At 48.8% G+C, this 27,540-nt stretch overlaps 10 protein-coding genes across 10 annotated transcripts; 5 read left to right on the forward strand and 5 right to left on the reverse strand.

Annotated features, from left to right (window-relative positions):
* Positions 1–296: 296 nt before the first annotated feature.
* V2A60_008412 (anthrone oxygenase family protein) lies at positions 297–886 on the forward strand (the record flags this gene model as incomplete). Its single annotated transcript, XM_083259685.1, has 2 exons — positions 297–360; positions 426–886. 2 exons carry the CDS (start codon positions 297–299, stop codon positions 884–886), a joined length of 525 nt encoding a protein of 174 aa, XP_083115811.1.
* Positions 887–1,396: 510 nt separating this feature from the next.
* V2A60_008413 (SDR family oxidoreductase) lies at positions 1,397–2,194 on the reverse strand (the record flags this gene model as incomplete). The annotated part of the gene is made up of 1 exon (XM_083259686.1): positions 1,397–2,194. The coding sequence occupies one exon, from the start codon at positions 2,192–2,194 to the stop codon at positions 1,397–1,399; it is 798 nt and encodes a 265-aa protein (XP_083115812.1).
* Positions 2,195–3,590: 1,396 nt separating this feature from the next.
* On the reverse strand, positions 3,591–8,099 carry V2A60_008414 (uncharacterized protein; the record flags this gene model as incomplete). The annotated part of the gene is made up of 7 exons (XM_083259687.1): positions 3,591–4,606; positions 6,590–6,660; positions 6,730–6,827; positions 6,883–7,176; positions 7,250–7,264; positions 7,696–7,735; positions 7,969–8,099. 7 exons carry the CDS (start codon positions 8,097–8,099, stop codon positions 3,591–3,593), a joined length of 1,665 nt encoding a protein of 554 aa, XP_083115813.1.
* Positions 8,100–9,093: 994 nt separating this feature from the next.
* On the forward strand, positions 9,094–13,188 carry V2A60_008415 (ABC transporter ATP-binding protein; the record flags this gene model as incomplete). Its single annotated transcript, XM_083259688.1, has 5 exons — positions 9,094–9,267; positions 9,322–9,697; positions 9,751–9,947; positions 10,007–12,076; positions 12,151–13,188. The coding sequence occupies 5 exons, from the start codon at positions 9,094–9,096 to the stop codon at positions 13,186–13,188; spliced, it is 3,855 nt and encodes a 1,284-aa protein (XP_083115814.1).
* An 85-nt stretch (positions 13,189–13,273) lies between these two features.
* V2A60_008416 (EthD domain-containing protein) lies at positions 13,274–13,821 on the reverse strand (the record flags this gene model as incomplete). The annotated part of the gene is made up of 2 exons (XM_083259689.1): positions 13,274–13,361; positions 13,424–13,821. 2 exons carry the CDS (start codon positions 13,819–13,821, stop codon positions 13,274–13,276), a joined length of 486 nt encoding a protein of 161 aa, XP_083115815.1.
* A 1,166-nt stretch (positions 13,822–14,987) lies between these two features.
* On the reverse strand, positions 14,988–19,352 carry V2A60_008417 (uncharacterized protein; the record flags this gene model as incomplete). The annotated part of the gene is made up of 3 exons (XM_083259690.1): positions 14,988–16,343; positions 16,392–18,761; positions 18,831–19,352. 3 exons carry the CDS (start codon positions 19,350–19,352, stop codon positions 14,988–14,990), a joined length of 4,248 nt encoding a protein of 1,415 aa, XP_083115816.1.
* Positions 19,353–21,266: 1,914 nt separating this feature from the next.
* Positions 21,267–22,283, forward strand: V2A60_008418 (uncharacterized protein; the record flags this gene model as incomplete). Its single annotated transcript, XM_083259691.1, has 1 exon — positions 21,267–22,283. One exon carries the CDS (start codon positions 21,267–21,269, stop codon positions 22,281–22,283), a length of 1,017 nt encoding a protein of 338 aa, XP_083115817.1.
* Positions 22,284–22,902: 619 nt separating this feature from the next.
* Positions 22,903–23,705, reverse strand: V2A60_008419 (uncharacterized protein; the record flags this gene model as incomplete). The annotated part of the gene is made up of 2 exons (XM_083259692.1): positions 22,903–22,933; positions 22,972–23,705. The coding sequence occupies 2 exons, from the start codon at positions 23,703–23,705 to the stop codon at positions 22,903–22,905; spliced, it is 765 nt and encodes a 254-aa protein (XP_083115818.1).
* A 1,287-nt stretch (positions 23,706–24,992) lies between these two features.
* Positions 24,993–25,888, forward strand: V2A60_008420 (uncharacterized protein; the record flags this gene model as incomplete). The annotated part of the gene is made up of 3 exons (XM_083259693.1): positions 24,993–25,223; positions 25,274–25,792; positions 25,871–25,888. 3 exons carry the CDS (start codon positions 24,993–24,995, stop codon positions 25,886–25,888), a joined length of 768 nt encoding a protein of 255 aa, XP_083115819.1.
* Positions 25,889–26,114: 226 nt separating this feature from the next.
* Positions 26,115–26,435, forward strand: V2A60_008421 (uncharacterized protein; the record flags this gene model as incomplete). The annotated part of the gene is made up of 1 exon (XM_083259694.1): positions 26,115–26,435. One exon carries the CDS (start codon positions 26,115–26,117, stop codon positions 26,433–26,435), a length of 321 nt encoding a protein of 106 aa, XP_083115820.1.
* Positions 26,436–27,540: the final 1,105 nt, after the last annotated feature.

Raw genomic sequence — 27,540 nt, forward strand, 5'->3', positions numbered from 1 at the left:
ATGCTCATGAATCAACGCATTGATATTAGTTATCCTCAAGGCCGGACTAATGCTAGGGTTTGCCGCTTTTTCGGTATTATTAGCCCGATTAACCCACCGGCAGGTTTGAGCGGTGTATATGGATATGCACCGGTGAAATGAGACTCTTGTTAGAATCATTGTCTGGAAATACCTGAAACTGCATTTATTTGACTTGCACTCTACAATATCGTACGTCACTTGGGTTGTACCAATTGTTCAACTTGCACTCTACACTCTACACTCTAGTACGTCACCTGGCTTGTACCAATAACAACATGGGCGACGGCATCGAAAAGGTAGCGCAGACACTGGCCATCATAGCGTCCGCGTCGTTGTCAGGTGCGCGCATTAAATAGACAAGTATTTCATGTAATTATTTGTTTTGCTAAAAAAAAATCGGACAGGATTCATCATTTGCTTCAGTCATGCCGGTGTACCGACACTCAATGTGGCACCGACTGATGTGCTGCTTCGAGAATTCAGCGTCATGTACTCTATAGGCAAAAGAACTTCGCCGCCGATCGCTATGACGGCTGCCATTTGCAACGGATTTCTGGCTTATCGGTCACTACACTCTCACCAGCGTATTTCGGGAGGCATAACCCCATTTGCACTCTATAGCACTGCGGTACTGCTGGTGCTGGCCATCATCCCTTACACTCTGTTGGCAATGGAGCCTCGAGCAAACAAAATGCTACTGGATCTTGGAGATCAGGTAACCAAGGGGCTCAATATTGAGGCACTGAAAGTGGCGGAGGATGATGTGAGGAACACCCTGATTGTGTGGAAGGCGATGAATGCTAGACGAGCCTTGTTTGTTGGTGCTGGTGCAGTGTTAACAACTATCGCAACCATTTTCCGTTAGGGAGTTGTTCCATTGTTTGAGCAGAGTTGGAAGTCAGTCCGACCATGAAAGAGCCTCTCATGCATTGCCAAGAGTCCGCCACAGCCTTAAAGCACTGAGTACAATTAGAAATGCTTTTTTCTTCGACAGACTTATATGTGTATGCGTGTTTTTAATTCAAAAACTATTTTAGTTAACGCTATCGCAGTTGAGTCGTAGTATAGTAAAACTGTTCCCATATTGTCAGAGAGGCATGCCCAAGGGCGGCTAATTGAGGCTGGTGTAGTGAGTACTCCGTACAGCCAAGCATGACCCCATTACGTTCTGTTCCAGGGCACGGCTAGCAACCGGAACAGTGACTGGTACTGGTCACATTATTAGGTTGTGGTTCTTGATTTGCGGAAAAAAATGTATATTTGAATGCAGCTGATCAAGGTGAGCTGAAACCCAACTCGCATTCTACATACATGAAATGCTTTCCGTGTTCCAAGTCTATTGCAAAGCTAATGTTTACTTAAAAACAGCGTCTTCTCAAGCAGCTCCCCCGTCCAAGGTAATTACCTTGCCATTTACCCATTCGCCCTCCCTGCTTGCAAGAAAGCCAACAACGCGAGCAATATCCTCCGGGAAACCATTTCGGTGCAAAGGGGAAGCATGGGCCGCCATTTGTTGGCGTTCCTCGGCGGTGTATTTCTCACCATTTGGTATGTAGTGATGTGACACATCGTGGAACATGTCTGTCACAGTTCCTCCCGGAGCGACGGCATTGACTGTGATCTTCTTGTCCCCACAGTCTTTGGAGAGGATGCGAACGAATGAATCAATCGCTCCCTTTGAGCCAGAGTAAAGGGAGTGGCGCGGCACGCTGAAGTCTTTAGACGTGTTGGAAGACGTAAGAATAATGCGTCCACCCTCATTCAAAACTCGGTACGCTTCTCTTGCAACGAAAAATTGGCCGCGGGTGTTAAGACTGAAAACCCGGTCGAACTCCTCTTCGGTGACATCTTTGAGGTGGCCAAAACTGACCACGCCAGAGTTGCTAACGGCAATGTCCAGCCGTCCAAAATGCTCGATAGCTTTGTCAAACAACTTTGCGGTTTGACTCACGTCGCGAATATCGGCCTTGAAAGCCACAGCATCTGAGCCATTAGACTTGATCTGCGCAACCACTTTCTCCGCATCGTTGACGCTATTGGCATAGTTGACAACAACTTTGGCGCCCAAGCTACCTAGATGCACCGCGATAGCAGCACCAATGCCTCTCCCCGATCCAGTCACCAACGCAACTTGGCCATCCAAGCGATAGGGAAGAGTAATATTGCCAGTCATTTTTGGGAAATTTGTTAAAAACAAGAGATGAGAAATGAAGAAAAGTCAATGATGATGAAGAGTCTGAAAAGTCAATGCAGCTGTAGCCTTGCAACTTATATCAAGTAATGCATGAAAGTACTTTTCAAAATTTCTCCTCCCGTTCTGTGTATTCGTTCCAAATATTCCGGTACGGGGGGTCTTCGGCGTAATTGGTGTCGACCATACGGGCCGAAGCCGCTACGTAAAGCAGACCCAGGCTCAGCGGCTCGGGAACGACGATTATAAGTCGTAATCAGTTTATTTAGTCCCGAATCATCGCTTGGAAGCAATGTCAATGCCGAAGACTTTTTTTTTGCTTGACAGAATCATTTTCTCCAAAACCCAGATTTACGCAAATTCCGACCGACCGCGATGAAGGACAGCAGTATTAGCACCCCCATGGATTGCTACAGTATCCTAGGTGCAACCGGCAATTGTGGCACTGCACTTCTGACTATCTGCCTTCAAGCACCGAACGTCCGGGTGAAAGTCTACTGCCGCAATCGTGAAAAACTGTTTCGACTGGTTCCGGAATCGAAAGATAACGATCGCGTGGAGATATTCAACGGCAGCATTCTTGACGCTGATCTTTTAGGGAAGGCAATGGCGGGCTGCAAGGCCGTATTTCTTACTGCAAGCACCAACGATAACATTCCTGGATGCCACATAAGTCAAGATCTCGCCAGAACTGTGATCAAGGCTCTTGAAAGGATGAAAGGAAAAGCCACAATTCCGAAATTGGTTCTTCTGTCGTCTGCCACTATAGATCCTTGGCTCAGCCGAAAGCATCCCTGGGTCAATATGATCGTGAGAAGATCAGCGTGGCACGTTTATAAGGATTTGGAACTGGCTGAAGCATTCTTAAGAGAGCATGAAGAGTGGGCAACTTGTGTCTACATTAAGCCTGGTGGACTGTCGGTTGATGTACAGAGAGGTCACCGACTTACACTGGACGCAGAGGAGTCGTTCGTATCTTACATGGACATTGCTGCAGGAATGTTGGAGGCGGGAACTGATGTCGACGGTAGATGGGACAATAAAAATGTTGGAGTCGTCAATGCTAATGGAAAAGCAAAATTTCCAGCGGGGACACCAATGTGCATTGTATTGGGCCTTTTGAGATTTTATTTGCCTTTTCTTCATCCATATCTGCCTGTCAATGCTGGGCCAGCATGAAAGATCCAGGTTGTTTTTAGATGAGTTATTAGATGAATTTTTTTTTGGCAATGATTATAGTAATTAGAATGATTGGACAATTTCTTTTCCTAGTTACCAACTTCGTCGCTGTCTGATTCATGTTTTTTATTCATTCATTTCTCAACCGCACCAACTTTGTAGACCCAATTTTGCCCTCTTGCAAGAACAGGAGCTACCTCTATATTTTACCCAATACCTTGATGGCAATACCCGCCCGTGACTCATCTAGACAACCAATCAAGTACTCTTGCGTAATTCTGCCGTCTTTCTCCGAGATACCTTCCGCCAATTCCAGCTCAAGCCCAGCAATAATAGCAGCCAACGTGAGATAAAGCTCACTGTATGCTAAATTCATGCCAAGACAACTACGCGATCCTTTGCCAAAGGGCACAAGATAGGCTTTCGCGGTATTCACCGCCTGAGTCTCGGCCTCTGTAGCATTTTCAGGTAGCAAGTAGCGCTCGGGCCGGAATGCGAAGGGCTGGGGAAATATTTCTTCGTTGGTGTGGACAAGATATAACGTTTGTGAGAATGTTACCCCAGCAGGTATCTGCACAATGCCATTCTTCCCATTAGGATAATTAAGCGTCTCGTTTGGTGCAATTCTGCCGAGGCGCCCGGCTACGCCGTGGGCCATTCGCAGACCTTCACTGATCACGGCCGAGAAATATGGCAGTCCTTCGAGTTGCTTTGTCGGTGGCAAAGGAGCATCGTATGACGGAATTAATGGCCTCAATTCACTCAAGACTCGTTTGTAGACTGGAGGATCAAGTAGAATGTGAAGCAGAGTAACGGCCAAAGCACGCCCCGTAGGCTCACCTCCTGCTGCGAACATGATCATGACCTCCGCGCTGAGCCTATTAAACCTTTTCTCTTTTTCTGGGGCCGTAGGGTGATTCATCAGCGTTTGAAGAATGGTGCGATCCCCCTTCTCTTCGGGCTTTTCAGCATCCTCAAATGCCATGCGTGTGAGGTTGTTGACTAGTTCTTGAAACTCTTTACCAGGTGCCAGCTCCGGTCTCGATTTGACTACCCAGTCCGGCAGCATTACCATGGCACGGGCAATAAAAGGAAAGGCCCGCGCGATTGGACCGAGTTTTGCGCTATTGCGTAAAGCATCATTATACTCCCGCGCCATGTCCGCGCGATCTAACGCACCGATAGATTTGCCCAGAGTATACTCAGATATAATATCTAGTGGGCTGTTAGCCACGGGTTTGTAGGATCTCGTTTTTTTAGGGAAAAATATTCACCCAATGTCAAAGCGCCCGTGGCGTTGCTGAAATCAATTGGGACACTTTCTTTCCCCTTGACGGCAGCGTACTCAAGAAGCCTTTCTCTAAGTCGAATCACTTTCTCTCGAATGGTCGCTTCGAGGTCTCGAACTTTCTGTTTCGAAAAGAATGGTGCTAACATGGAACGACGCATCCGGTGGTCATCATGAGACAGCGTAAAAAAAGTGTTGCCGTCCCCATATTGCTCAAGGCCCTGGGCCCATCCGAAATGGAGCCTGCTTTTGTCTCGTTGACGAGCAATCGAACCGGGGTAGCATGAGCTGTAAAACGCGGGATCGTCAATGTGAACTTCGTCTGGACCGATTCTGGCGTCATCGTCAAAGTTAGTCGGGTTGGGCATCCAACCATCGGCGGGAGCTGTTAAACTCACCGAACGATTGGGCCATATATTTTGTGTAATTCAATGCAGTGAAATGCGAACTGTCCTTTGTGGGGCCAAATATCCCAGTATGCTTGATAAAAGTAGGTAAGTGCAGCAAGTTTTGGACCTGGAATATGTGAGATGCGCGAGAAGAAGAGGACGCGTATCACGCCGGTGACATGATGCGCAATAAAAAGGGCAGTGCCTAGAGCCGCCAGGAGCATGCCAATCGAATACATTATGACAACTAGCTGAACAAAATCCTAAACGCGAACATTTCAACCAGATCAACTTGCACACAAATGACACTAGTCTAGTACTTTATAAAATTCTAGATTCGTCCGAGATGCCGAGAATTTGGCCCGATACATCGTCCCACCGGTGGAATCCGCGTAGGCCAAAATTAGCGGGAGAGTATGCGCCGCGCTCCACCCTCTGTGATGCGTGCTCGCCATGGGCGCACACACACACTTAAAATGAGTAAATTCTATTCATTAATTTTACTTGAATTCTACCCAAATCAGGCTATCTCCCTATATAATGTCTTTATACTAAGGTACGATAAGAAAACCTATGCATACTAATAAAAGGAGAGACTAACTGCTAGGATTATTAACTAGTATGAATGTTCCTACCCTGTAGTTAGTAGCTTTAACAAAACAGGGCACTTTTTATCATTATTCCAACAATCAATGTAACACTGGGTCATTAAAAATTGCCTTTAACTATATTATAGTTGTATATACTATTACGTGCCTATTCTAGATTTCTCTAATTGATACGACATAAAAATATCTTACTACGGAGCGCGAGCGCCACCGTGTGATCCCACATCTGGACCGAGTGCTAAGTAAAGAAAAAAAGAATCTAATCTAATATAAAATAAATTCGGCTTCAGTATTATATACCCCTTTAGTTCCCATGTCTCTCAGTCCCCAAGAACCCAGAAACTGCGTCATGTAACTCATTAAAATCATGCTCTAGTAAGCTATACATTGATGCATTACCAGAATACCAGTCTTGCGGATCCATTAAATCAAGATACTGTTGGTCCGTCTCGAGTTGGTTTGCATCCGAAAAATTATGGAACTCGACGTGGTTGGCTGGTAAAGCCACGTTTCCCAAAGATGGGCTCAACAATCTTAAACCCGGGAGGTGTTGATTGGGGTCAGCATTGACTGACTGGAGAACAGACACTGGCTTGCCAACGCTCAAACCCTCTGCGACAGTGTCTTTGTGTTGCATTTTCGCCTGCAAATAGGCTTGGGCAACTTTGACGAAGATTGAGCAAAGATTGTGGAACTTCTCGATCCCCTCAGAAAGTCGTTGCGCTGGTTGCAGTGATGCAACAAATCCGTTCAGAATTTCGAAATCCCCTGGTCCTGAATCTTGAGGGTATGCCACAATATGACAAAAGATGCTCATGAATGCGGTCAATGGCGTATGTAAGAGGACCCAATGACATGCGACGGTCCAAGCATAGCCATTCCCGCGATATTTGTTGCTAATATCTCGACATACGTGTAGGCATTCCCGCGCGCTCTGCGTAGCGCGGAATCGACGCTCGTGATTTAGGGGAATCGCGTGCAAAGCTGTAGCCCTAAGTGTCAAATAATCGATGAGCAGGGGTGCAGATTTCAATCATCAGCGACACTGCTTACCTGGTGCTCAGGTACATGATGTCGTCTCCGAAAGTCCATAACTCAGTTCTGTTTTCGTTCTGCTTGGATGCGAACGAATGCACGACGGTTGACTTAGCCTACACATAAATATTTAGATGCATGAAGTCTCTCGACGCAAATAAGGAGAAATACCTCAACCTTGCGCCTGTATATCTGATCGAGCTCATCCGCAAATGCCTCTGCGAGCTGAGCGCGTTCAGCATGAGGGAGTGCAGATGCCGCAGGTCCGTAAAGCCTCGTGCAGATCTTGCCCTGAACTCTGGCGCAGTCCACCCAGTATTTTTTGATCGTGACAATAGCAGAGGGATATTCCTCGCTCACAACAGGCATGGGGGTATCGATATCATAATCTTGGATAGTAGGTGCGTACCCCAAACGAAGAGCATTACCTCGATCCATAGTATAGATGCTCCAGAATAACATGACCTAGTTAGAGAGGACATTAGCTACCCCGGCCAGATGTCTACATGCTATCCAGAATGGAAGACACATACCTTACGATGGAACCAAAGGTCTGATCTAGGATTAGCGCGGGACAGCCGATGGTAGCCCAATGCTTGACACATCCGTGCAGCAATACACGACAAAGACCACGAGAGCAGCGGTTTACACATGCTCACTGCAGTCAGAGCCTGGTACAACCATGCGTCAGCATTCAACTCAGATCATTGCTTGTGGAGCTTTGGACTAACAGCGGCGAAGAGAGCTTCAAGTGTGGCCATCGAGGGTGGCATCAGAGCCGGTAGTGTGGTTAAAGCCTCGGATAGCAAATGGAAAAATGTAATGGAAAGTTTGTGGTTATGTTCTGCCTCGTCTCCATCGCTTGCGCCGCTGAATTCAGAGCAGATATTAGAGAGCCCGGAATAGACAAGCATCTTGTCAGCTGTCGACCCTTCCAACCCATTCTCATACATGGATTGGCATTTCTGGTAGAAGTCAGCATACAATGCGGGTGATAGCAAAATTGCTGCCATTGGTCTTTGGCCTAAGGGCTATGTCAGCTGTGACCTGCCTGAAAGATTGGTGAGGAAAGACCAACGGTCTGCTCTTTCAAGCACAGCCTTGACTTCCGGCCAAGCTGGTAAGGGAGCTACAATAGCGGCCTTTGAACTCGAGATTGTGGTCCAAACGTTGGGGGGGTCTGATTGATGAACTGTTTTAAAAATTCGATGCAGAGATTCAAGAGCTGTGTTGAGCTGCGGATCTTGCCTGACGTACGGATCCCGGTCGATTGTGTTTTCAAAAACATTTTTAGCAGCAATCGATTCCGCCCACAGGCCCGTGTTTCCGGTAGCTGACGCACTGGTGCTTCCTGTTGGCTCGTGGTCAGAGGCGCCGTCCATATCCATAGGCGTACTTGATTGGTATGGAGATGGCAGCTTTGGCTGTGTCAAGGGAGAGGAGGCATTGCTGGACGATTGCTGCAAGAGCCTATAAATGTCTCCCAGGCGGCTTTCAATACGGTCTATTTTATCCTCACTGGCGGTGGCTTGTGGTTATTATTCGGCCAGAGAGAAGGACGAGTACAGATCTTACTATTGCTTAGTGACCTGGACTCTGTCTTTGTGCTCCTTGGGGCGTTGCGAGGTAACTTGGCATACTTTCCATCGTCGTGGTCAGTGATGAGGGTAAGAGCGAGAATAAAAAGCATTATGCTCACCTAATCCTGCAGATCGGCAATGAGAGCAAGGCGGGCTGCGGTCGCATCTGATCTTTCGCAGCCGGCATTCGTCACACTAAAAGAACACGTCAAAGCCGTCCTTGGACAGGTATTCACCGCTACCCGCACTTACAGCTCGTTGGCGGCTCACGCCCGATACAGGGCGTGCAGATTCTGCCATGTCTCCGGCGCTGGCTGCGCGCGAGTAGCTTACTGAGTACTTGTGCTGGCGCTACCAGGACTACCAGATCCTGAACGAGGCGACATGAACTACTCGCCTTATCCTATACTTTGTGTATGTGTTTGTCGGCTGATTTGTGAGGGCTGGGGTGCTGTGCGGGCGGACGAGGTGAGAAATGTGGGTCGCTCGCCCTCCCCTACCGCTTTCCGCGCGTCCCGAGAGCAGCGAAAGAGGGAATCGCGTTTCAGCGGAATGCGCGCGACCCGGGAGCAGAAAAATAGAGAGAAGAGTACTGGACGGACTGCGCGCGAGCCGGGAAAAGGAAATTAGGGGGGGGAGTAATCGGCGGAATGCGCGCGATCCGGCTAAGACGTACATATAGTGAGTGGACGCAGATGTGGCGGCATCTGCGATCTAGCAGCGTATCTTTTCTTTCCGCGTAGTGGAATCGCATTTGATCGAAGGTGACCGACTCTCCTTTTGTACTGCATCTGCATTCGCGATGGCTGTTTCCGAGAAATTACCGCCGGATGACGAGAAGAACCCCGGCGGAGGTCAGACTGCGAATATGAAAGAGTCCCCTACATCTAACAAAAATGATGATTCGCCGCAATCAAACGTCGAAAAGCCCGACAACTCTAAAGAGAAACAAAAAGGTCGTCCGAGTGATTTCTTTGTAAGTGATCAGTCAACTGGATTACTCTGATGGCCGTGCTAATTACCAGGAAAGAGAATATTCAAGCACGCGGATGGTCTCGATCGCTTGCTATACGTCGTTGCTTTTACAGGAGCCATCATCGTCGGTGCAGCTCTTCCGCTCATGACTATAGTGTTCGGCCAGTCAACGAGTTCTTTCAACGCTTACGTCACCGGCAAGGACACCGCGGCAGAGTTTGAAGCCACTGTGAAGCGCCTTATCCTCTACTTTGTTTATCTGTTTGTTGGCAGATTTGCCATTGGATATATTGGAACGCTGTGCATCTGCATTGCAGGAGCGAGAACGACCAATGCTCTCCGAAAGGCCTTCTTGAACAGTCTACTCAGGCAAGACATTGCGCATTTCGATATGCATGACGGCGGTTCAACCGCCACTCAAGTGACAACAAGTGCGCCTCCCACATCGTTTCTCCTAGTAACTCTTACTGACATAGTACATTAGACGGTCATTTGATTAACCAAGGTATTGCCGAAAAATTGTATACCTTTGTCATGGGTCTCTCTCTATTCTTCTCGTCATACGTCGTCGCATTGTGTGTTCAGTGGAAGCTCGCACTTATTACTATGAGCATTGTTCCAGCCATGATGTTGAGCGTGGGAGCATGTGTGTCTCTCGATGCTCCCATAGAGGCTCGAATTGTAAGTGTATCGATGCGAAATTTTGTCGCCGCTAGCAACTGCTTACCTCTGCCAATCAGGTCCAAACTTATTCACGCGCGGCGAATCTTGCACAAGATGCTTTGAGTTCCATCAAGACTATACATGCTTTCGGAGCAGAGCCAAGACTTGTCAAGTGGTACAATGAGTACCTAGAAACAGCACACAAAGATGGAGACAAGAAATCAATCATCCTGGGAGTACTCTTTGCGAGTCAACCATTCTTGGTAATGGCCGGAACTGCACTCGCATTCTGGGAAGGTTATCGGCTATTCCAGCAAGGCCAAGTTAGCAATGTTGGCACTGTCTTTACTGCAGTCCTCAGCGTGACGCTCGGCGCGACCTCCGTTCTACTCTTTCTACCCCAGCTTGGGCCCATTACAAATGCAGCTTCTGCCGCATCGGAGTTGTTCACAATTATGGACAAGCCTTCTCGCCTGGATCCTCTTTCCCCCAGTGGAAAACAACTCGCCAACTTCAAAGGAGACATTGAATTGCGAGACTTGCACTTTGCGTATCCATCACGACCCACTGTTCCTGTACTGCGAGGTCTCAGTATCACACTGCCTCGCGGCAAAACAACAGCCCTCGTTGGCCCCAGTGGATGCGGCAAATCGACCGTGGTTGGTTTATTAGAACGGTGGTATCAGCCAACATCAGGACACATCTTTTTGGACGGATGCGATGTTTCAGAACTCAACACAAAATGGCTGCGAAGCAATGTTAGGCTCATCCAGCAGGAACCAACACTTTTTCAAGGCACGGTCTTCGACAACATAGCGAAAGGATTTGTTCGTGAACAACTGGATCTGCCCATTGAAAAACAAAGACAGTTGGTCCGCGACGCATGTGTAACGGCGAACGCACATGATTTTGTCGAGAAGCTTCCCAACGGCTACGACACTGAATTGGGCGAGCGTGCAAATAACCTGAGCGGCGGTCAGCGGCAGAGACTCTCAATCGCAAGGAGCATCATCTCAAACCCCAAGGTTCTCTTATGCGATGAAGCGACAAGCGCTTTGGATCCTCAGGCAGAGAAGGTTGTTCAAGATGCGCTCGATAATGTTTCGAAGGACAAAACAACGCTGGTAATCGCACACAAGATCAAAACAATCATGGCAGCCGACAACATCATTGTCATCGCAAATGGCAAAATACATGAGCAAGGAACTCATAGACAACTTCTTGAGCGAGATGATCTGTATGCAGCCATGGTGCGTGCTCAGGATCTTGATGCCGTTCCACCGATTGACAATACGGCACACCAAGAGCACAAAGATGATACTCGAAACGCACCTGCGTTGGATGATATCCAGCCCGAGCTTACTCCCCATGCCGCACAGCCTAAAGATCAGTCGCTCACTGTCCAAAATCTAGGGTTTTCTCTGTTCAAATGCATTTTTCTCATGCTCAAAGAGCACAAAGACCTGTATCACCTCTATGGCATATTGGTAGTGGCCCAGTTAATTGTCGGTGGAACCTATCCAACACAGTCTATCCTACTGTCTCGTCTCATTCGAGCTTTCACGCTGCAAGGACCCGACGCAGCGAAAGACGCCAACTTTTACTCTCTCATGTTCTTTGTTCTCGCCCTTGCAAATCTCTTCGGATCCTTTGTGATTGGAACCTTTGCCAACAAAATTGGACAAACACTTACCCACAGATATCGCCGAGAGATGTTCGAGCGAGTATTAGCTTTTGATCAGGACTTCTTCGATTGCCGGGAGAACACTTCTGGGGCATTGACCGCGAAACTGTCCTCTGTGCCATCGGCGGTCCAAGACCTCATGTGTGCGAACTTTGGCCTTCTCATCAAGGTCATGGTCAATGTTGTGGCTAGTGCAGTATTAGCAATTGCTTTTGGCTGGAAGCTAGGCCTTGTCATGGTCTTTGGCGGACTTGCTGTAATAGTGGGCAGTGGATACATGCGAATCCATTTTGACAGAAAGATTGAACTTTCGACAGAAACACAGTTTGCCAGCAGTGCCAGCTTAGCGGCTGAGATGGTCTCTGCAATCAAGACTGTCAGTGTTTTGACGCTTGAGGAGTCGGTCCTCCTCGAATACGGTCGGACATTGGATAACATTGTGGCCGGAGTCAAGCGCAACTTGGTGAGTTATATTCATGCATTTAGCATTGCAGAGCGTATTTGAACGACCAATACTGACGCAGTGCGACCCGGCAGATCTTCACACTGGCCCCATATGCCTTTTCGCAATCAGTCGACTTCCTTGTCATGGCGCTAGGATTCTGGTACGGGTCCCGACTGGTAGTGTTAGGGGAGTATTCGGTAACGCAGTTTTTCGTTATCTTCATTTCCGTGGTCTTCGGTGGCCAAGCTGCGTCGCAGTTCTTTACTTGGACAAGTTCATTTACCAAGATGGCCAATGCTGCCAATTACATTTTCTGGCTAAGGACTGTCAAAAGCAACATTCTCACGACACCCGAGAACGCAGACCGAGGCCCTTCTGGGGACGGCACTATGATTGGTTTTGAAAACGTCGAATTCCGATATAGACAACAACCATCCAGGACGGTACTTCACAATTTATCACTGGATATCGAGACTGGGTCATACATGGCCATAGTTGGAGCCTCCGGCTGTGGCAAAAGCACTATCGTTTCACTCCTGGAGCGGTTCTACGATCCGACCTCTGGCAGAATATGCTTCAATGGAGATGATATCTCGAAAATGTCCCCCGCTTTGTATCGGAAGTCTATGTCGCTTGTGCAACAAGAACCACTGTTATATATGGGCTCCGTCTGGGACAACATATGTATTGGTTTGGACCGTGAGCCATCCGAAAAAGAAGTTCAGGAAGCCTGTCGTCAGGCCGATGCATTGGATTTCGTTAGTTCACTGCCAGAAGGGCTTCAAACCCCTTGCGGTTCACGGGGCCTTCAATTCTCTGGAGGCCAACGACAACGCATTGCTGTAGCTCGAGCTTTGATCCGTCAGCCACGTCTGCTACTACTTGATGAGGCTACTTCTGCCTTGGATACGCAAAGTGAACGCGCTGTACAGGCTGCCCTGGAAGAAGCCGCGGCGACTCGAACTACCATTGCTGTCGCTCATCGTCTAAGCACAATCCGTCACGCAGACGTCATCATTGTTATGGAAGACGGCAGAGTTGCCGAAAAGGGCACCCACGAAGAGCTACAAGGTCTCAGGGGCAAGTATCACGCTATGTGTTTGGCACAAGCGCTTGACCAGACATTTTAATGTTTTGTGCTCAGTAGAATATTCCTCCTCTCCTCAATTAGAATCAAGATACTGTATTTCTACTTGCATAAAAGAATCTCTTCGATCACTTTTCAAATGACGTCCACGGTGCATCCATGTTGTCTCTCACTTGACCATCATTTGTCCATTCTTCGATCCATCCGATGGTCATTCTGTACGGAGCGTGAATAAGTCAGTAGCTGTTCCACCTGAAGAGCTAGTCATCGTATCTCACTGGCTTCTTTTCGTGTCAGCAAATTCAGCGTGGTCGCCGAACAAATGCTGCCTGTACCACGGGTCTGCCTTCATCGCCTGATAGTCTTCCAATCGTTCAAACACCACTTGGCTGAAACAGTCGTAGTCTGCCACATTGGACATTTGCGGATCAAATAAATGGCACATTAGATTCCGCGTCTGCACAGGATTATGAATTACAGTCCAGCGCCTAATTCCGTGCTTTGCCATGAGATTCTTGGTCAGCGGTGCAGAAATTTCAATCATATGACGTCGATAGGCTTCTTCACTCAGACCCGGCTTGCGATAGCCAAGAATAGTGAGACAAAGATATTTGCTCGGGGGGAGTCCTGACTCGGGCGACTCAACGGCGCTGATGCTACTCGTCGTCAACGACATTTTGGCTCAGAATATTCAATGTGGAAATGCAGTGGGTTCCGTTCACTGAATCTATTCCATTGCATCAAGCCACCCGGTCGAATTTATTCGAAAGGCTCGTTGCAGTGGTTCAATGCGAATTATCCGAAAAAATATACCCCGGTAAGTGCTGGTAGCTCCATTAAGCCGAACGGCCATTTATTTATTTTATCCCCACCGATCCTCAAGGATATCGGTCCGAAGAAGGCCGCGATTCTCATCAGTAACTCGGGCCAATGACGGGACAATGAGCCTGCGTACAACCTGACATGTCGCAACATAGTTGTTGTCTGGGTTAAAGCAGTTCCATCCGACTCTGTTCCTACATCAACATCAAATTTTTGAAATGGCCGCCGCCGCCGCCGCCGCCGACGGTCTGACGGTTTCGAAAGGGGCCATTTAGTAGTGGTAGGTACCTAGCGCTCTTTAGCCTACCCACAGAAAGGGTTTTAGAGAGGTTACCTTCCTTAGTTTTGTGAAAACTGGTTGCAATTCAAGAAATCATAAATTTAAAAGTTCTTGCCGCGATATCTTTACCTTCACTTGGTTCTCGTAGCGCCTTTGATGACATGATCTGATCTGCCTCTCCAAAAATTAGAAGAATACTTCTTTGTATGGCTCCAGGGTACTCCTCGTCACCTCATGTGTGGCTCACAGTGGCCGCGGCGTGAATCCGACACTTCCTGCACCGGTGAGACCATACATGACTGCATTTGACAGATATTTGTTGGTGATTGATGTACTATATCGGAGAAACATTTTTTTTTTGACAATTCCACATTGGTGGTGCTGGCTTTGTGGAGAGGCGCGACTGATGAGCAAAGCTTCCGGCTGGACAACCTATTCTTGAAAGCATTCAAATATCGATGCAACCACTTTGAAGGAGGGCTCGTGCACTCTACCTCCTCTAACTATTTCTCACTCATCACCAGTGCTGTGGGATAGAAAGCTGAGGACTGGGAGTTAAGAGAAGAGCTAATACACGATTCAGAAATAGCCGACACGAAAATAGACAATACATCAGCTGCGTCGCGTTCAAGCAGGCGTTCGACTGAACTGCAAACCCGCCACACATGCAATCTTGATTCTTTCCCAAATCCACCATTCCATATTCCTCCTCCTCGCCCAATTTACCATTCTCAAATTAGTTAGCCATGATAGTCGATAAGCCATGATCGCAGATCGCCAATTGTGGGATAATCGAGGAACAAGCTTCCATTCACTTGAACGTCTAGCTCTAGCCGGAATTTCTCTGCGAGCACCAGAGACATCAGGCTGTCAATCCCCAAGCACGCAAAGTCAGCATCATCCACCAGCGACGTAATATCAAGAGCGGTCTCCCGTGCGATGAGAGCAAGTGCCTTATCTGCGATTTGTCCAATTTTGGATGGCGGCGTGGGAATCTCATCCCCGCTACTGCTGGATATCGGTGACGATGACCCAAAGTTGCTCTTGGGACGGCACTCTTCAGTGTACATCGCCGAGTCGGGGCACAGTCGCTGTTGTGCTTCCTTACATGAGTCGTATTTATCAAATTGAGCGTTCGGACTGTGTTCATCTATTGCCCGTGGAATCGTTTGTGCTGCAGATAGTCGGTTTGATGCCGAACTTCGTTGCTGAGCAGCGGCACTTCGTGGCTGAGCGGTCGAGTCTGAATTCGTGTCTACCACTGGAGCGGTGAAGAATCGATTGAGCAGGATACGGGGAAAGCGCCGGAATCTTATTCCCTGAACCATGCCGACAATAGCATTGTCTTGTGCGCGAAGGATGATAACGTCGCCAATGAATGCTGAAGGATCCTCTTCTGTTGGTACCATTTTAACGTAAGAACGATACTGATCCCCCGCAACGAGGGGGGTAGCGAAGCGCATAGAGCCCCAACCAGACGTAACACAGTAGTTGGCCTGAGTGTCGATGGCGTCGGAGCAGTTCATGATGAACCCAGCAAGATGTGCAACACTGTCTATAAAGTATGGAGCAACGGTCCACGTTGCAAGATCTTCCTTTGCACTGAGCTGGACATCGGCAAATCCTTCTAGACCCCGCATCACGACTGATTGCATCCCACGGTACTTGTCAGCATAGTCGACCAAATTCTTGGCAAATAATGTGTATGCCATGCTTCTGGTTAGGCGACTCGCTTCGCCCCTGGCTGCCAGGCTATCCAACATTTCAATGCGATGCTGAACAAGGTGAGATATTGGGGCCCAGCTCGAGAGCCAGTCAGCAGCTTTACCATAGACAATAGTTGCATTCGCAAAGGGCTCAGAAATGGTCATGTCTCTGTTGACATTTTGCCATGTCAACTTTACAACACCCAAATGGATGTCTGCGGTGCGCGCGGTCACCTGTATGATCTGTGGTGTGCTGGTGGAGCCTTTCTGAGCTATAAGTGCTTGCTCGACAAAAAGATTCGTTATTTCCACGTCAGGGCATGGAGAATCTGGAAAAAACTCTTTGTATAACAATTGGCCAAGGGTATATGCGATATCGGCATGGATCGACTGCAGGATGTTAGTATGTTCAGGATTCAGATGGACATAGCTCCTTACCGATGTTACCACAGCGCTGTCATTCATTCGGTGCCCATTGGCCGCAGCAAGGAAGTCTTTCTGCATAAGGTCAGATCGCATGACGATACTCCCGCTGAAACTCTCAACGTGCTTCTCGACGATCTTATGAACCAAAGAGGTTACGTTTTCAGAATCATGCGCCTGGGTAGAGTTGGCTCCTATCGTACTCCGGCTTCGGTCATAGAATGTGTTGCCTTTTGTCAGACACCAATCACCGTTGTATTGCATCCAGTACGGCTTTTCATCCCATGCATATGCCGGCAAATCCAGGAGGCGGACGCGGTGCTCAAAAGGTCTGTGGAACTCGTTCCAGTTCAGTCCGACGCCCGCGAGATATAGCTTGCTCATTGTTTCTGTCAGCGTTTTCCAATTACTCTCATCCCGACGAATGGAAGGTAAAGCGAGTATCTGTGAAGAAAGTGTACTGTGAACAAATCCAGTGCAGACCGGATGTGGGCCAATTTCGATCCAGATTGTATCTAAATCAATCGAAACACCCTCGGCATTCTCCAGCGCAGAGACAAAGTCGACAGCCTCTCTCGTCGCACGACGGACGTATTCTGCATTAAATGTTGAATCGTCAAAAACGACTTTGCAAAGTAAAGGAGAGATGATTGGCAGTTTTGGCTCATGAAAAACAACGCCACTCCTGCAAATTGCCTCGAATTCGTCGAGAATGGGGTCTGTCTGCTCGGAGTGAAATGCGTAAGGAACCTTCAGCTTAATACAGCGAAACCCTGCAGCTTCAAGGGTAAGAGCAATATCATCCATCTCTGACACCGTACCGCTAAGAACAGTATCGCCGGGGCTATTGATACAGGCAATGGTGTACGGCTTTCCACACGCACTTTTGACAATGTTTTGCGGTGAAGCTCTCACGGCCAGCATACAATAAGTATTGGGCTCACAAGCATTTTGTAGCATCTCAGCCCGCTTCCCGACCATGAATACAGCGTCGCTGGCGCTGATAACTCCAGCCACCTGTAAGGCTGCGTATTCGCCAAGCGAATGGCCTGCGACGACCTGCGGGGTGACGCCAAGGGATTGCCAGTAGTGGGCTAGGGCCATTTCAATGCAGACCAAAGCAAGCTGTGTGACAATAGCAGAGTGTACATATTCTTTCGGATGTGTTCCGTCAATTGCAGAGATAAACGACGGGAACCCCTGGCCTCGAGCAAGAGAATCAAGATGCTGGATGTGATCGCGGAACGTGGACGCATCGTGATACAACTCTAGGGCCATCGAGCTGTAGGAGGCGCCTTGTCCTGTGAAGGCAAAAGCGACAGACGGCGCAGTGCCTCCTGCTTTTGCAACAGGCCTAGCAGCATTGGATTCTTTGGTTTGAGCAAGCAGCTTTACTATAACCTGATCTATGCTTGACGCTGTTACAGCAGCCCGGTAGCTGTGTTGATACCTCCGTGCTGTGGTAGTATAGCCCAAGTCTGGCAAGCTCACGGTTTCGCTGTTGTTACGGAGATGATCGACCAAGTTGCGGATATTTGCAGACAGGGATGTTTTAGTCTTTGCCGAAATGACGACGGCATGAGTCCCGCGAGTATCCCCAATTTGTGGCGTGACCCTCGTGGGCGCCTCTTCCACAATCATCATCGTGTTGCCACCCGCGGCGCCGAAATTGTTGACAGCAGCGATGCGCTTCTTCTCTTGCTGTACCCAGGGTGTATGTGTGAGTGGAATATGAACGTTTCGCTTGTCAAAATCTTTTGGAAACCTCGGATTGATCTCTGTCTTAATGCCAATGTGCCGGGGGATGGCATTCTTCTGGAGCATTAACAGTACTTTCATCAGCGCTGTCGTACCAGCTACCGATTCACCGTGACCAAGGTTTGATTTCACACTTCCAATATGAAGGGGCTGATCTGAACGACGACGTGGTGCGGATGCCGGCGCATAAACATCCAGGACACCTTTCATTTCCTCATAATCGCCAGCTTGAGTACCCGTGCCGTGCAACTCGATGTATGATACGTCAAGAGGATTGATCCCTGCCTGCCGAATCACTTGCCTCGATAGGTATGCCTGGTGCCCAGCATGAGGGTGAGTGATAGACACAGCTTCAGCGGAATGGTTAGTTCCAGTGGCAAGGATAAGACCGAGAATATTGTCGTTGTCTGCTTGAGCATCTTCTAGCCTCTTGATCACCAAAGAACCTACCCCATCAGCACGGCAATAACCATCTGCAGTGGCATCCCACGTTTTACAGGCATTATGCCCTTTGGTAAGGAAGTGGCCTTTGCCGAGTCCGGTAAAGCCATCGGGATTCGTTAGGATATTCACACCGCCGGTTACGACCATGTCTACATTTCCATTCCACAGTGCCTGACAAGCCAGCTGTTTGATATATAGTTAGAAAGCTGGTTCGAAAAGCATACAATATGTAAAACGCAAAGGCACACGTACCTCGATTGCTGCCAGTCCAGAGGAGCATGCTGTATCAACACTATAACTCGGACCAGCAAACTTGAAAAAGTAGTTAATACGGCCCGGACCAAACGCACGACAGCCCCCAGGGATATAATATGTCCCCACTTCCTGACCCTGGTTGACCTCTCGATAATCATCGGCTGCTTGGCCAAAGTACGTTCCTATTCGGTCCAACTTTGTGGACAGGGTACGATTGCCAATGAAACCCGCTTTTTCTAATGCTTCATATGCTGTTACCAACATAAGTCGCATCTGTGGGTCGACAGCTAATGCCTCTCGAGGAGACATGTTGAAAAAAGCAGCATCAAAAGATGCGGGGTCATCGATGAAGCAGCCATAGCGCGTCATGGTCTTGTTCATGTCTTTCCCTTCAGCGTCGAAATGCGTATCGATGTCGAATCGGTCTGCCGGGATCTCGCGCGACACATCAAGTCCGCTCTCGAGAATTTCCCAAAACTTTTCTGTATCCGTAGCGCCACCAGGCAGTCGGCAGGACATGCCAACAATGGCAAGTTTGGAATGTTGAACCCCGCTGGACGGCGGCTTTCTCGGATTTGGATCTTGTAAGGGTAATAAGAGGTTGGATACAGAGATTTTTGTATGTTCCAAATTGTCTTTTAGACTCTCCTCGAGGTCATGTAAAGGAACGGATTTTCCAAAACATTTGAGGCTAACGCTGTCTGAAGAGCTGACCTTTCCACAACTCACTAGACTTGCAATGACCTTGTCCCATTCTATTGGTTTAGTAAGAAGTTCGGCAACGACAAGTTCAAACAATTCCACTCCGTTCGCAGCATGGTAAGGATCTCCACTGCTGGTAGAATGTAACATATTCATCGGCTCGCATGACTGGTCAAGTTTGGCATGCAATTCTTTGACGCCCTTGTGGACAATGACTTGAATGTCATGTGAGCCGTAAATATGCGGAGCATGACACAAACCCCCGTAAACAGGTAATGCGATTGATGTGGCGTCTCGAAACATTTTCGACCTCTGGAAAAGGACTTTAAGTCTTGAAGGCGGGCCACTAACAGTGACGGACGTTTCACTGATAGCGCTGATGAAAACCTTGTTGGTGTTTGGGCCTGGGGTAGAACCATGAAAAGCATCAAGCTCGGCTTGAGCCTTGCCAGGGGTTATATTGTGGACAACATACGCCCATGTTTCAGGGCGTTCGGATGCGTCTTGAGACTCGAGTTGACTCGAAATAGACTGGACATGAATCCCCATTCGGAAAGCAAGCACGATGGCGTCTGCTCCATGTAGCGGGATATCTGCAACAACAGGGGCCATGGAGACCGCTGCACCACTTAGTAATCCAACTCCCAGCGCAGCTACGTGAGCCAGCTTCATGTTTTGATGGCGGGCATCATCGCCAATATGGCTACTTGAGTTAGCTCATAGTGAGTATCGAGATGTATAAGCGAAGAGCGCTTACTTGATGTACAAGGCTAACTGCACAAGAACCAAAAGAACGCCGTCGACTGCTCCGCATAGCGGACCAGTACGGAGATTAGAATCTTCAGCCCATTCAAAAAGGCTTTCAAACGACGAGAAGAGTGGTAGAAGTCCAGTTGGAAGTGTTTGGATCTCGTTTTTCACCGCTGCTGTAGCTCGAGATATTAGTTGAGCGAGCACATTCTGGCTGCTGTCCCGACTGCGATTGTATAATTGTCGAAATGTTGCCTGCAAGTCCCCTGCAGGAAACTCGTTACCGAAATAAACAACGTCCATAGTGCAGTGGCTATGCACTGATCTGCAGTGAAAGCCGTGTATGAGTTTAATCCCAAGTTTTGAGCAGCCAATCTAGCACTGGTGAAGGAATAAAGATTGCAAACCTGTGTGCTGCGTGCAAAAACTGGTGGACGGGGGCCAACACCTGGTGACGCAGTGTAGACAAACTTGGTCATATAAATGACAAGTGTTAATGATGAGAGATGACTTGAACATTCCGCATACAATATTCGGCAGAGTCTCGCAATAATAGTCTTCACGGAACTTAGTCGCGGATAATTGCCGGGCAGCAAAAACGAGGTCCGGATTGCATAATGCCTCGCCCTGTTGCCTGGCCCAGAATCGCTCCGATCGGCATATTATCGGTTCATTTACATTTCGTCACAATTTCTGACTTTAGATGTTTGAAACGGACTAACTTTTATTGTGTCGTTTTTCAGAATAGCCCTAGCTTCTCCATGTGGAGAGACCAGGCTGCCAACATATACGGCGGATTTCATCGGATCAATACGCCCGACATCTAGTTTCTGTCCAATACTCAGACTCTCGCCGGAGACTTCTGGTCACAACCGAGAAAGCTCCTGCACATATCTGCCATGCAGAAAGCTTTTGACTAGCATTTTGGGGTTTCTTTCCACTCCCACGCTCGCAGTAGCCATTCATCAAATACGCTCAGAGATGGAGGCCCGAAACAACCCCGAACACGACAAGGGGGGCTATAGACAGATTAACAAAGCGCTCAACATTTGCGCATTCGACGATTACCTCAAAGGTCAAACTGCGAGTCTTCCTGCTTTGCCTGACGTGGAGCAAGTCACGCCAAGGGTACTTCGTGTCCTTGGACAGAATCCCGGCAAATTTACATTCCAAGGCACCAATACTTTCGTGGTTGGGACTGCGGAGTCTCGCATATTGATCGATACCTCCGGTGGAGAGCCCGAGTACATTTTACTACTTGCACAAGCTCTAAAAGCTCGAAATATTCGTGTCAAATATGTGCTCATCACACATTGGCACGGTGATCATTGCGGGGGTGTCGCGGATCTCATTCAAATGTATCCACACCTCAAAGACCATATCTATAAGAATGATCCAGAGCCTGGGCAGCAAAATATCGCTGACGGACAAGTTTTCCGAGTTGAAGGAGCAACAGTCACCGCCGTGCACGCTCCTGGCCACTCGAAGGACCACATGTGCTTCAGGCTAGAGGAAGAAAGCTCCATGTTCACCGGTGATAACATCTTGGGGCATGGTACGAGCGCAGTGGAAGACCTCGGCGTGTACATGTCGAGTCTTGGAAAAATGGCGGCTCAAAACCCCGTTACCGGCCATCCAGGCCACGGCGTTACAATAGACAACTTGCCCGCCAAAATAGAACGGGAGCTTTCCCAGAAGCTGCGGCGCGAGACTCAAATCCTGGCCGCTCTGAAGCTATCGCAAGAGCGCGGTCAGAGAAGTGTCAGTGTGAAGGAATTAGTCGCTGCCGCATATGGTGCCTCGGTGGATGAGACTACGCGCATCCTGGCCTTGGAGCCGTTCACGGAGGAGGTGCTGAGGAAAGTTGCGAGTGATGGAAAGGTCGGATTCGAAGTCCGAGGTTGCCAGAAGAGATGGTACCTTCTGCAGAAACAAACCGATGGTCAGCGGACAAGGGTAGTGCGGGCTGCGGCACCGCGGATCCTAGGACATACTTAGATTGTTCTATGTTGCAATCATAACGCCTTTGCTTGATTATTTGACTGGCAAACTCATCACGAACTCTGATCTAACCGGAGACAAGCGGTGAGAGCTTGCCCACCACTCGCGGCAAGGGATAGTGCTGAACTCGAAATCTCGAATCTGTTCTCAAATTACCATTGGATGCTCAACTCAGTGAATAATTGTATGCCGAGGGACCGTTCATCAATTTTCTTTCCGATTGCAGATTACGTTTTGATGATTGATGAACTAGATGAAGCTCTAGCTATTTCTCAACAGCCCTCTCAATACCACGGATAGCATGGCCATACTTCTCCGCATATCGCCAATCATCAGGTCGAAGGTACGAACACTCAATGGCGTCGAAATTTCCTCCCCCGCGGTTGCCATGAATGTAGTTGCTAGATGATTTTGTTTGTGTCCGTTGCTACCACGACAGGAGGGCTCGCCCATTGGAGCGGGCAATTTAGGTTCGCTAGCGCTCAGTCTTGGCTCTTGCCGGTCCAGTTCCTTGCATCTTGTGGCCAGTTCGGATATGAGTTTATGTATTCGATGCAACTCTTGAAGTACGCGCTGTGCTGCCTCTCGTAAATGTGATTGCGCAATGCTTTCGACTTCAACGATGTGAGTTGAGCTTCCTTTCTCGCCTAGAGCACGAGCTATGTCAACTAGGCGTTCGGCATACTTTTCGGTGGAGCCAGATAGGCGGCACACGCTCGAAGCACTGCTGCTCCTGCGGTTGGTCGAGCTACGCATTGAAGCGGTGGACGCGTATCGAGCGAGAATTTTGGTCGTGATCGTGAGTACGATCATAAACAAGAATGAATCGTTTTTACACAGCTTACATGCCAGAATATTTAGAACCGCAGTAATGTCTCGACTATTATTCTTGACAAACTCTGCAGCCAAGTCGTAGTCAGGCATCTGCGTCTCAAAGGAGCCTCGTGGACCTGAGAGCATTTTCAGCATACCCAGCGCTTGCTGCATGCATTGGCAGATGGACTGATCGGGACTATGACTGAAACTATCGCTCTGCAGATCCTCGAGGTGATGAAATGCCGATCGTGTTTTGCCATAATTGGATGTTGAAGGGTGGTCCGATTGCTCGACACCGTTCATCGCTGAGTATGGTGACGGAGGACCGAGGGAGCTTGTGTCACTAGACGCAGCGCTTGCAGATGGATAAGATAGGCCCAATGAAGTAGGGCTGTGCCTCGCGCTACTTATGCCTTGATTGATCAATTGCCTGTTCGGGTCCAGAGTATTCGTGTCCCCAACAACGACCGACGGCATCAAGTTCATTGTGACCGTAAAATCGGGGCTCGTCTCGACCATGTCGCCCATGCTGAGGAGTTTGAGAGGGTCAATGTCCATGCCGGCGCCATCCTCCCAGAATATATCATCTGGAGGCGTGCTCATGAATGTTTCTCGTCTATGTATAGTGTTGCCGCAAGCACAACCCAGACCAAAGGGGGGCGCTGCGAGTGAGAGCAAAGCGTCATTGGATTGAGCTTCGTTCGGTCCGCCGCCGCGCTGATCAAGCGATACAGTACTACTGCGGGAGGCGTGCGATGAAGCTCGCGCGAAGCTGCCGGGGACTCGACCCGGTCGTCTTGCTTGAACGTACTCGCAAGGTATGCATCGCGCTTCACAGCGCGAGCATGTCGGTTTTTTCTTGTTGCATTTGACTTTTGAATTGGCGCAGGATCGACAGGTGCTGCGAAGCTTCGGCGTGGGTCGGCTCATGGTAATTGGGGTACTGCAGCGTTCCCGTAGAGCGAGATCACAGTCCAAGTCTCTCTAGCTGGGGGATGAGAACTCAGAACTATGGCATCGCAGACGTCTCAGGAGCCCAATGTCGAAAGGGAAAAATATAAGTACGACTTGTTCAGCACCTGTGGACAGGCGGCTTCTGTTGTGTCCACTTTTGATTACAGGCGGCTTTTCAGCTCGGGCTCCTTGGCTCCCCTGTTGGGAAGAGCTGGAAGTGGAAACCGACGGTTGCCTCAGCCTCATTGCAGACTGACAGTTGATCTGACATGGGATAAACTTAGCGCCCTCTATTGATCCAGGCAAGGCTTCGCCTCAGCCATGGTGCCGTTTGCGGCCTGACCCAAGAATAGCACCATCCGAAGGCATATATACCTCTCTCAACAACTCACATGAATTTTCAAAATATAGAAGAAGATTAGATAAGGATTAACGAATTAGTTAAAGGATGGTACGTGCAAAAATGCGTCACAGAATAGTGTTTGTGTTCGCACCGCATAATTCTAGCTATACGTACGTAGAGGACACATTAGACGAAGCACCAAACTCGTCAACCGGCCTACCACCAACCTACGACAGGCTCCAACTGAACTGTCCAGTCACCAGATAACCTTAGTTATGGCCCACTAACCACTCGACCATTCTTAGCCCCGCTTCGGTGCATAGCAAGCATCCGGCTCTCCAGCCTGCCGTGATGACCCGCCAAGGCTGGCAACCTAGAAGGATGCCACGCGCGGCAATAGTTCGAATCCTTCATCAACAACCCGGACCGCCAAGCTGGGTAGTACATTTGGACCTGCGCCGTGGGGCTAGCACACTTATTCGTCTGCGGAATGAAGAATCGAAGAGATTGAGGCGCTCCAGCCTCTTGATTATAATTTATAAGCGTCGCTCAGCAGCTTTCGAATGAAGCAGCTAGCGGAAAGAATATTTAAAATGGATCATTCAATAGATTGGATACTCTTCGACAAGCTCTATTCAGATCTCAATGCCTCTGCTGAGGTTTTGAAAGGTCTCAAAAACGGTGGCCTTGGCGGTCCAACTCGTATCGACGAATCTAATCCCAACGATACTTCTAAGGCCCTCAACAAGTTCTGTGACACTCTGAACTGCCTCCAGACAATGTTCATTGAGCCAAATGTCTTTATCCAACGCCTAGCCATACAAGTAGGTAGCCATGGTAACATGTGAACCTGACAGCCACTAACTGCAAGTAGATGCAACTGCTGGCATCTATCAAATGGCTGGGTGAATTCCAAGTGACTCCATGTATACCTCTCGATAGTAGCATATCGATTCAAGAGCTCGCCGAGCTCGCCGACGTGCCTAAGTCCGTCCTAAGCCGCATTGTACGCATGACCGCGACTTCAGGTTTTCTTTGCGAGCAACAGCCGGGTTACGTGGCACACACCGCCCTCTCGACCGCATTCTGCTCCCATTTGGCTTATTCAGATGCTGCCACGTTCCTTTCAGATGTCATTGCTCCTGCAGCTCTGCGTCTTTCGTCAGTTACTACGGCCTCTGAGCGTGGCGATTATCGAAGCGACTTGAAGAATGGCTCTGCTATCACTCATCAGCTCGGGCGGCCGTTTCCGTGGGCCTGTGCAGAAGATCCTCAGCTTCGCAGGCAGTGTTTAGCGTACTACCGCACTCTAAGCCAGACGACAGCCTGTGAGGAGCTCGATTTTCTTACAGAGTATCTGAACTCTCTTCAGAAGAGTGCCCGCGTAGTCTACGTAAGTTCTCTATATTCAAACACTAGGACCTTTGTGATCACAAGTCGCCGGTGTTAACTTCCGCAAGATATGTGATAGATTGACCGAGCCGTGTAGAGTCTTTTTTCAAGCCCTCGAAACTTGCCACTTTGTCGTGCAAAGCTACGAGTTGGCTCCTGGAGATATCTACCCAGAGACTTCTACCAATGTTAATCCTCATGAATCAGCTCGACACAGTTTTATAGTTCAAAGGAGGGACCCGAATTGCCCGCAGCCAGTCAGGGACGCGGCTTTATACATTCTCCAGCCCTTCTTACCATCTATAGTCCCTTATGGAATGAACATGTCAACCGTGCTCGTGGCCGATCTACAAGCACATCTGAGCGTTCTCCGTGGCAATCCCTCTGCAGTTCTTGTTTTTCTCCCCAGATTGCTGCCGGAGTCAGGCAGCCTGGGTACCGGCACTGAAGCTCAGCAGCGGCTGAATGACTTGACGAACATGGAACTTGGTTATGAGGGAATGCTAGAACTTAAAGAGGCCATCGATTTGATCGAATCCGTGCGCGACGAGCATGGGAAGCTCATGGTAACACGGCATATTCGATGCCAGGACGGAACTTTAGCAGGTTTCGAGGTAGCATTAGGGGAGGCGGACCACCATTAAGAGCAATCTGGCAGGTCTCAACCCTAGTACACTATATTACAGTTCACTACAGCTGCATTGACCGCATGTCTGCCACCAAGCAGCAGCAGCTAACAGTGCACATCCGGTGTGTGTGACGGTGATAACACTGGTCAGACCCTACCCGATGTGTTGTGGCACCACCGAGATGACTGGCCGCGATGCCTCTACGAGATAAATTTTAAGATGGCCAACATCACGTAATACAGAAGGAATTCGTCTCCCCTGACATAATCCGATAGTTACTTAATCACAACTCAAGTTGCATTGCATCTCATCAAATGGGGATGAGAATTAGATAGACCCTAAATGATCTACCTATGTGCATCCTCTGGTCGGGGATTACATCGTTTGGATTTTATCAGCGTACTACTTCTATAGGTTTTGGAGCTACTCCGGATCCACTCGGATAACGGCTTCAGCTACGGCTCGGTCTATGCAGGTGCACTAGCCGTGGCTTTATAGGAGCGACCAAGCAAGATCGTCAGAGATAGCAATGACAGACGGAATGTTCTTCATACAAAATATGGACCAGGCTCCGCCTGCTAAAAAAGGATACAAGTTGGGAGCCTCAGCTGCTCCGTCATTAGGAATATGGACCCTCCACTTGATTCACTAACTAATTTGAGCGGCAGAAGGCTGTAGTGCATACGTGCATACCAATCTTCAAAGCCATTACGAGTTTGTCACTGGATGACAGCCTCTATACCCAAGGCCACAATCACGGCGAGTGGCGTTTTCCGGGAGCTAGCACAGCCTGGTGGCTAAATCTGAGAGACCTGGACGAAAAGATGCTCGTATAATTGCGCCCGTATGGTATCCAGGGTTGGGAAAAGGAAAGCACCGAGCCTGAAAACGAGGGCCAGCATAGACGGTATTCATTGCGAGAGGGCGTTTTCTTGGCGGATGACACACAGCCTTGGAGGCTGTCTATAACGTCAGCAAGCCACTTATTGACACCACCCACTTCTCAACAGAATAAGCGCAACATATGCAATAACAACATAACGTTAGGTGGATGAAATTGCCTTGATGCTCAGTTTCGTGGTATTTACTCATTAGAGGTACTCGCGTGCAGGATGTCTAC

Source organism: Cordyceps javanica, chromosome 5 (genome assembly GCF_051103115.1).
Source record: "Cordyceps javanica chromosome 5, complete sequence".
Lineage (NCBI taxonomy): Eukaryota > Fungi > Ascomycota > Sordariomycetes > Hypocreales > Cordycipitaceae > Cordyceps > Cordyceps javanica.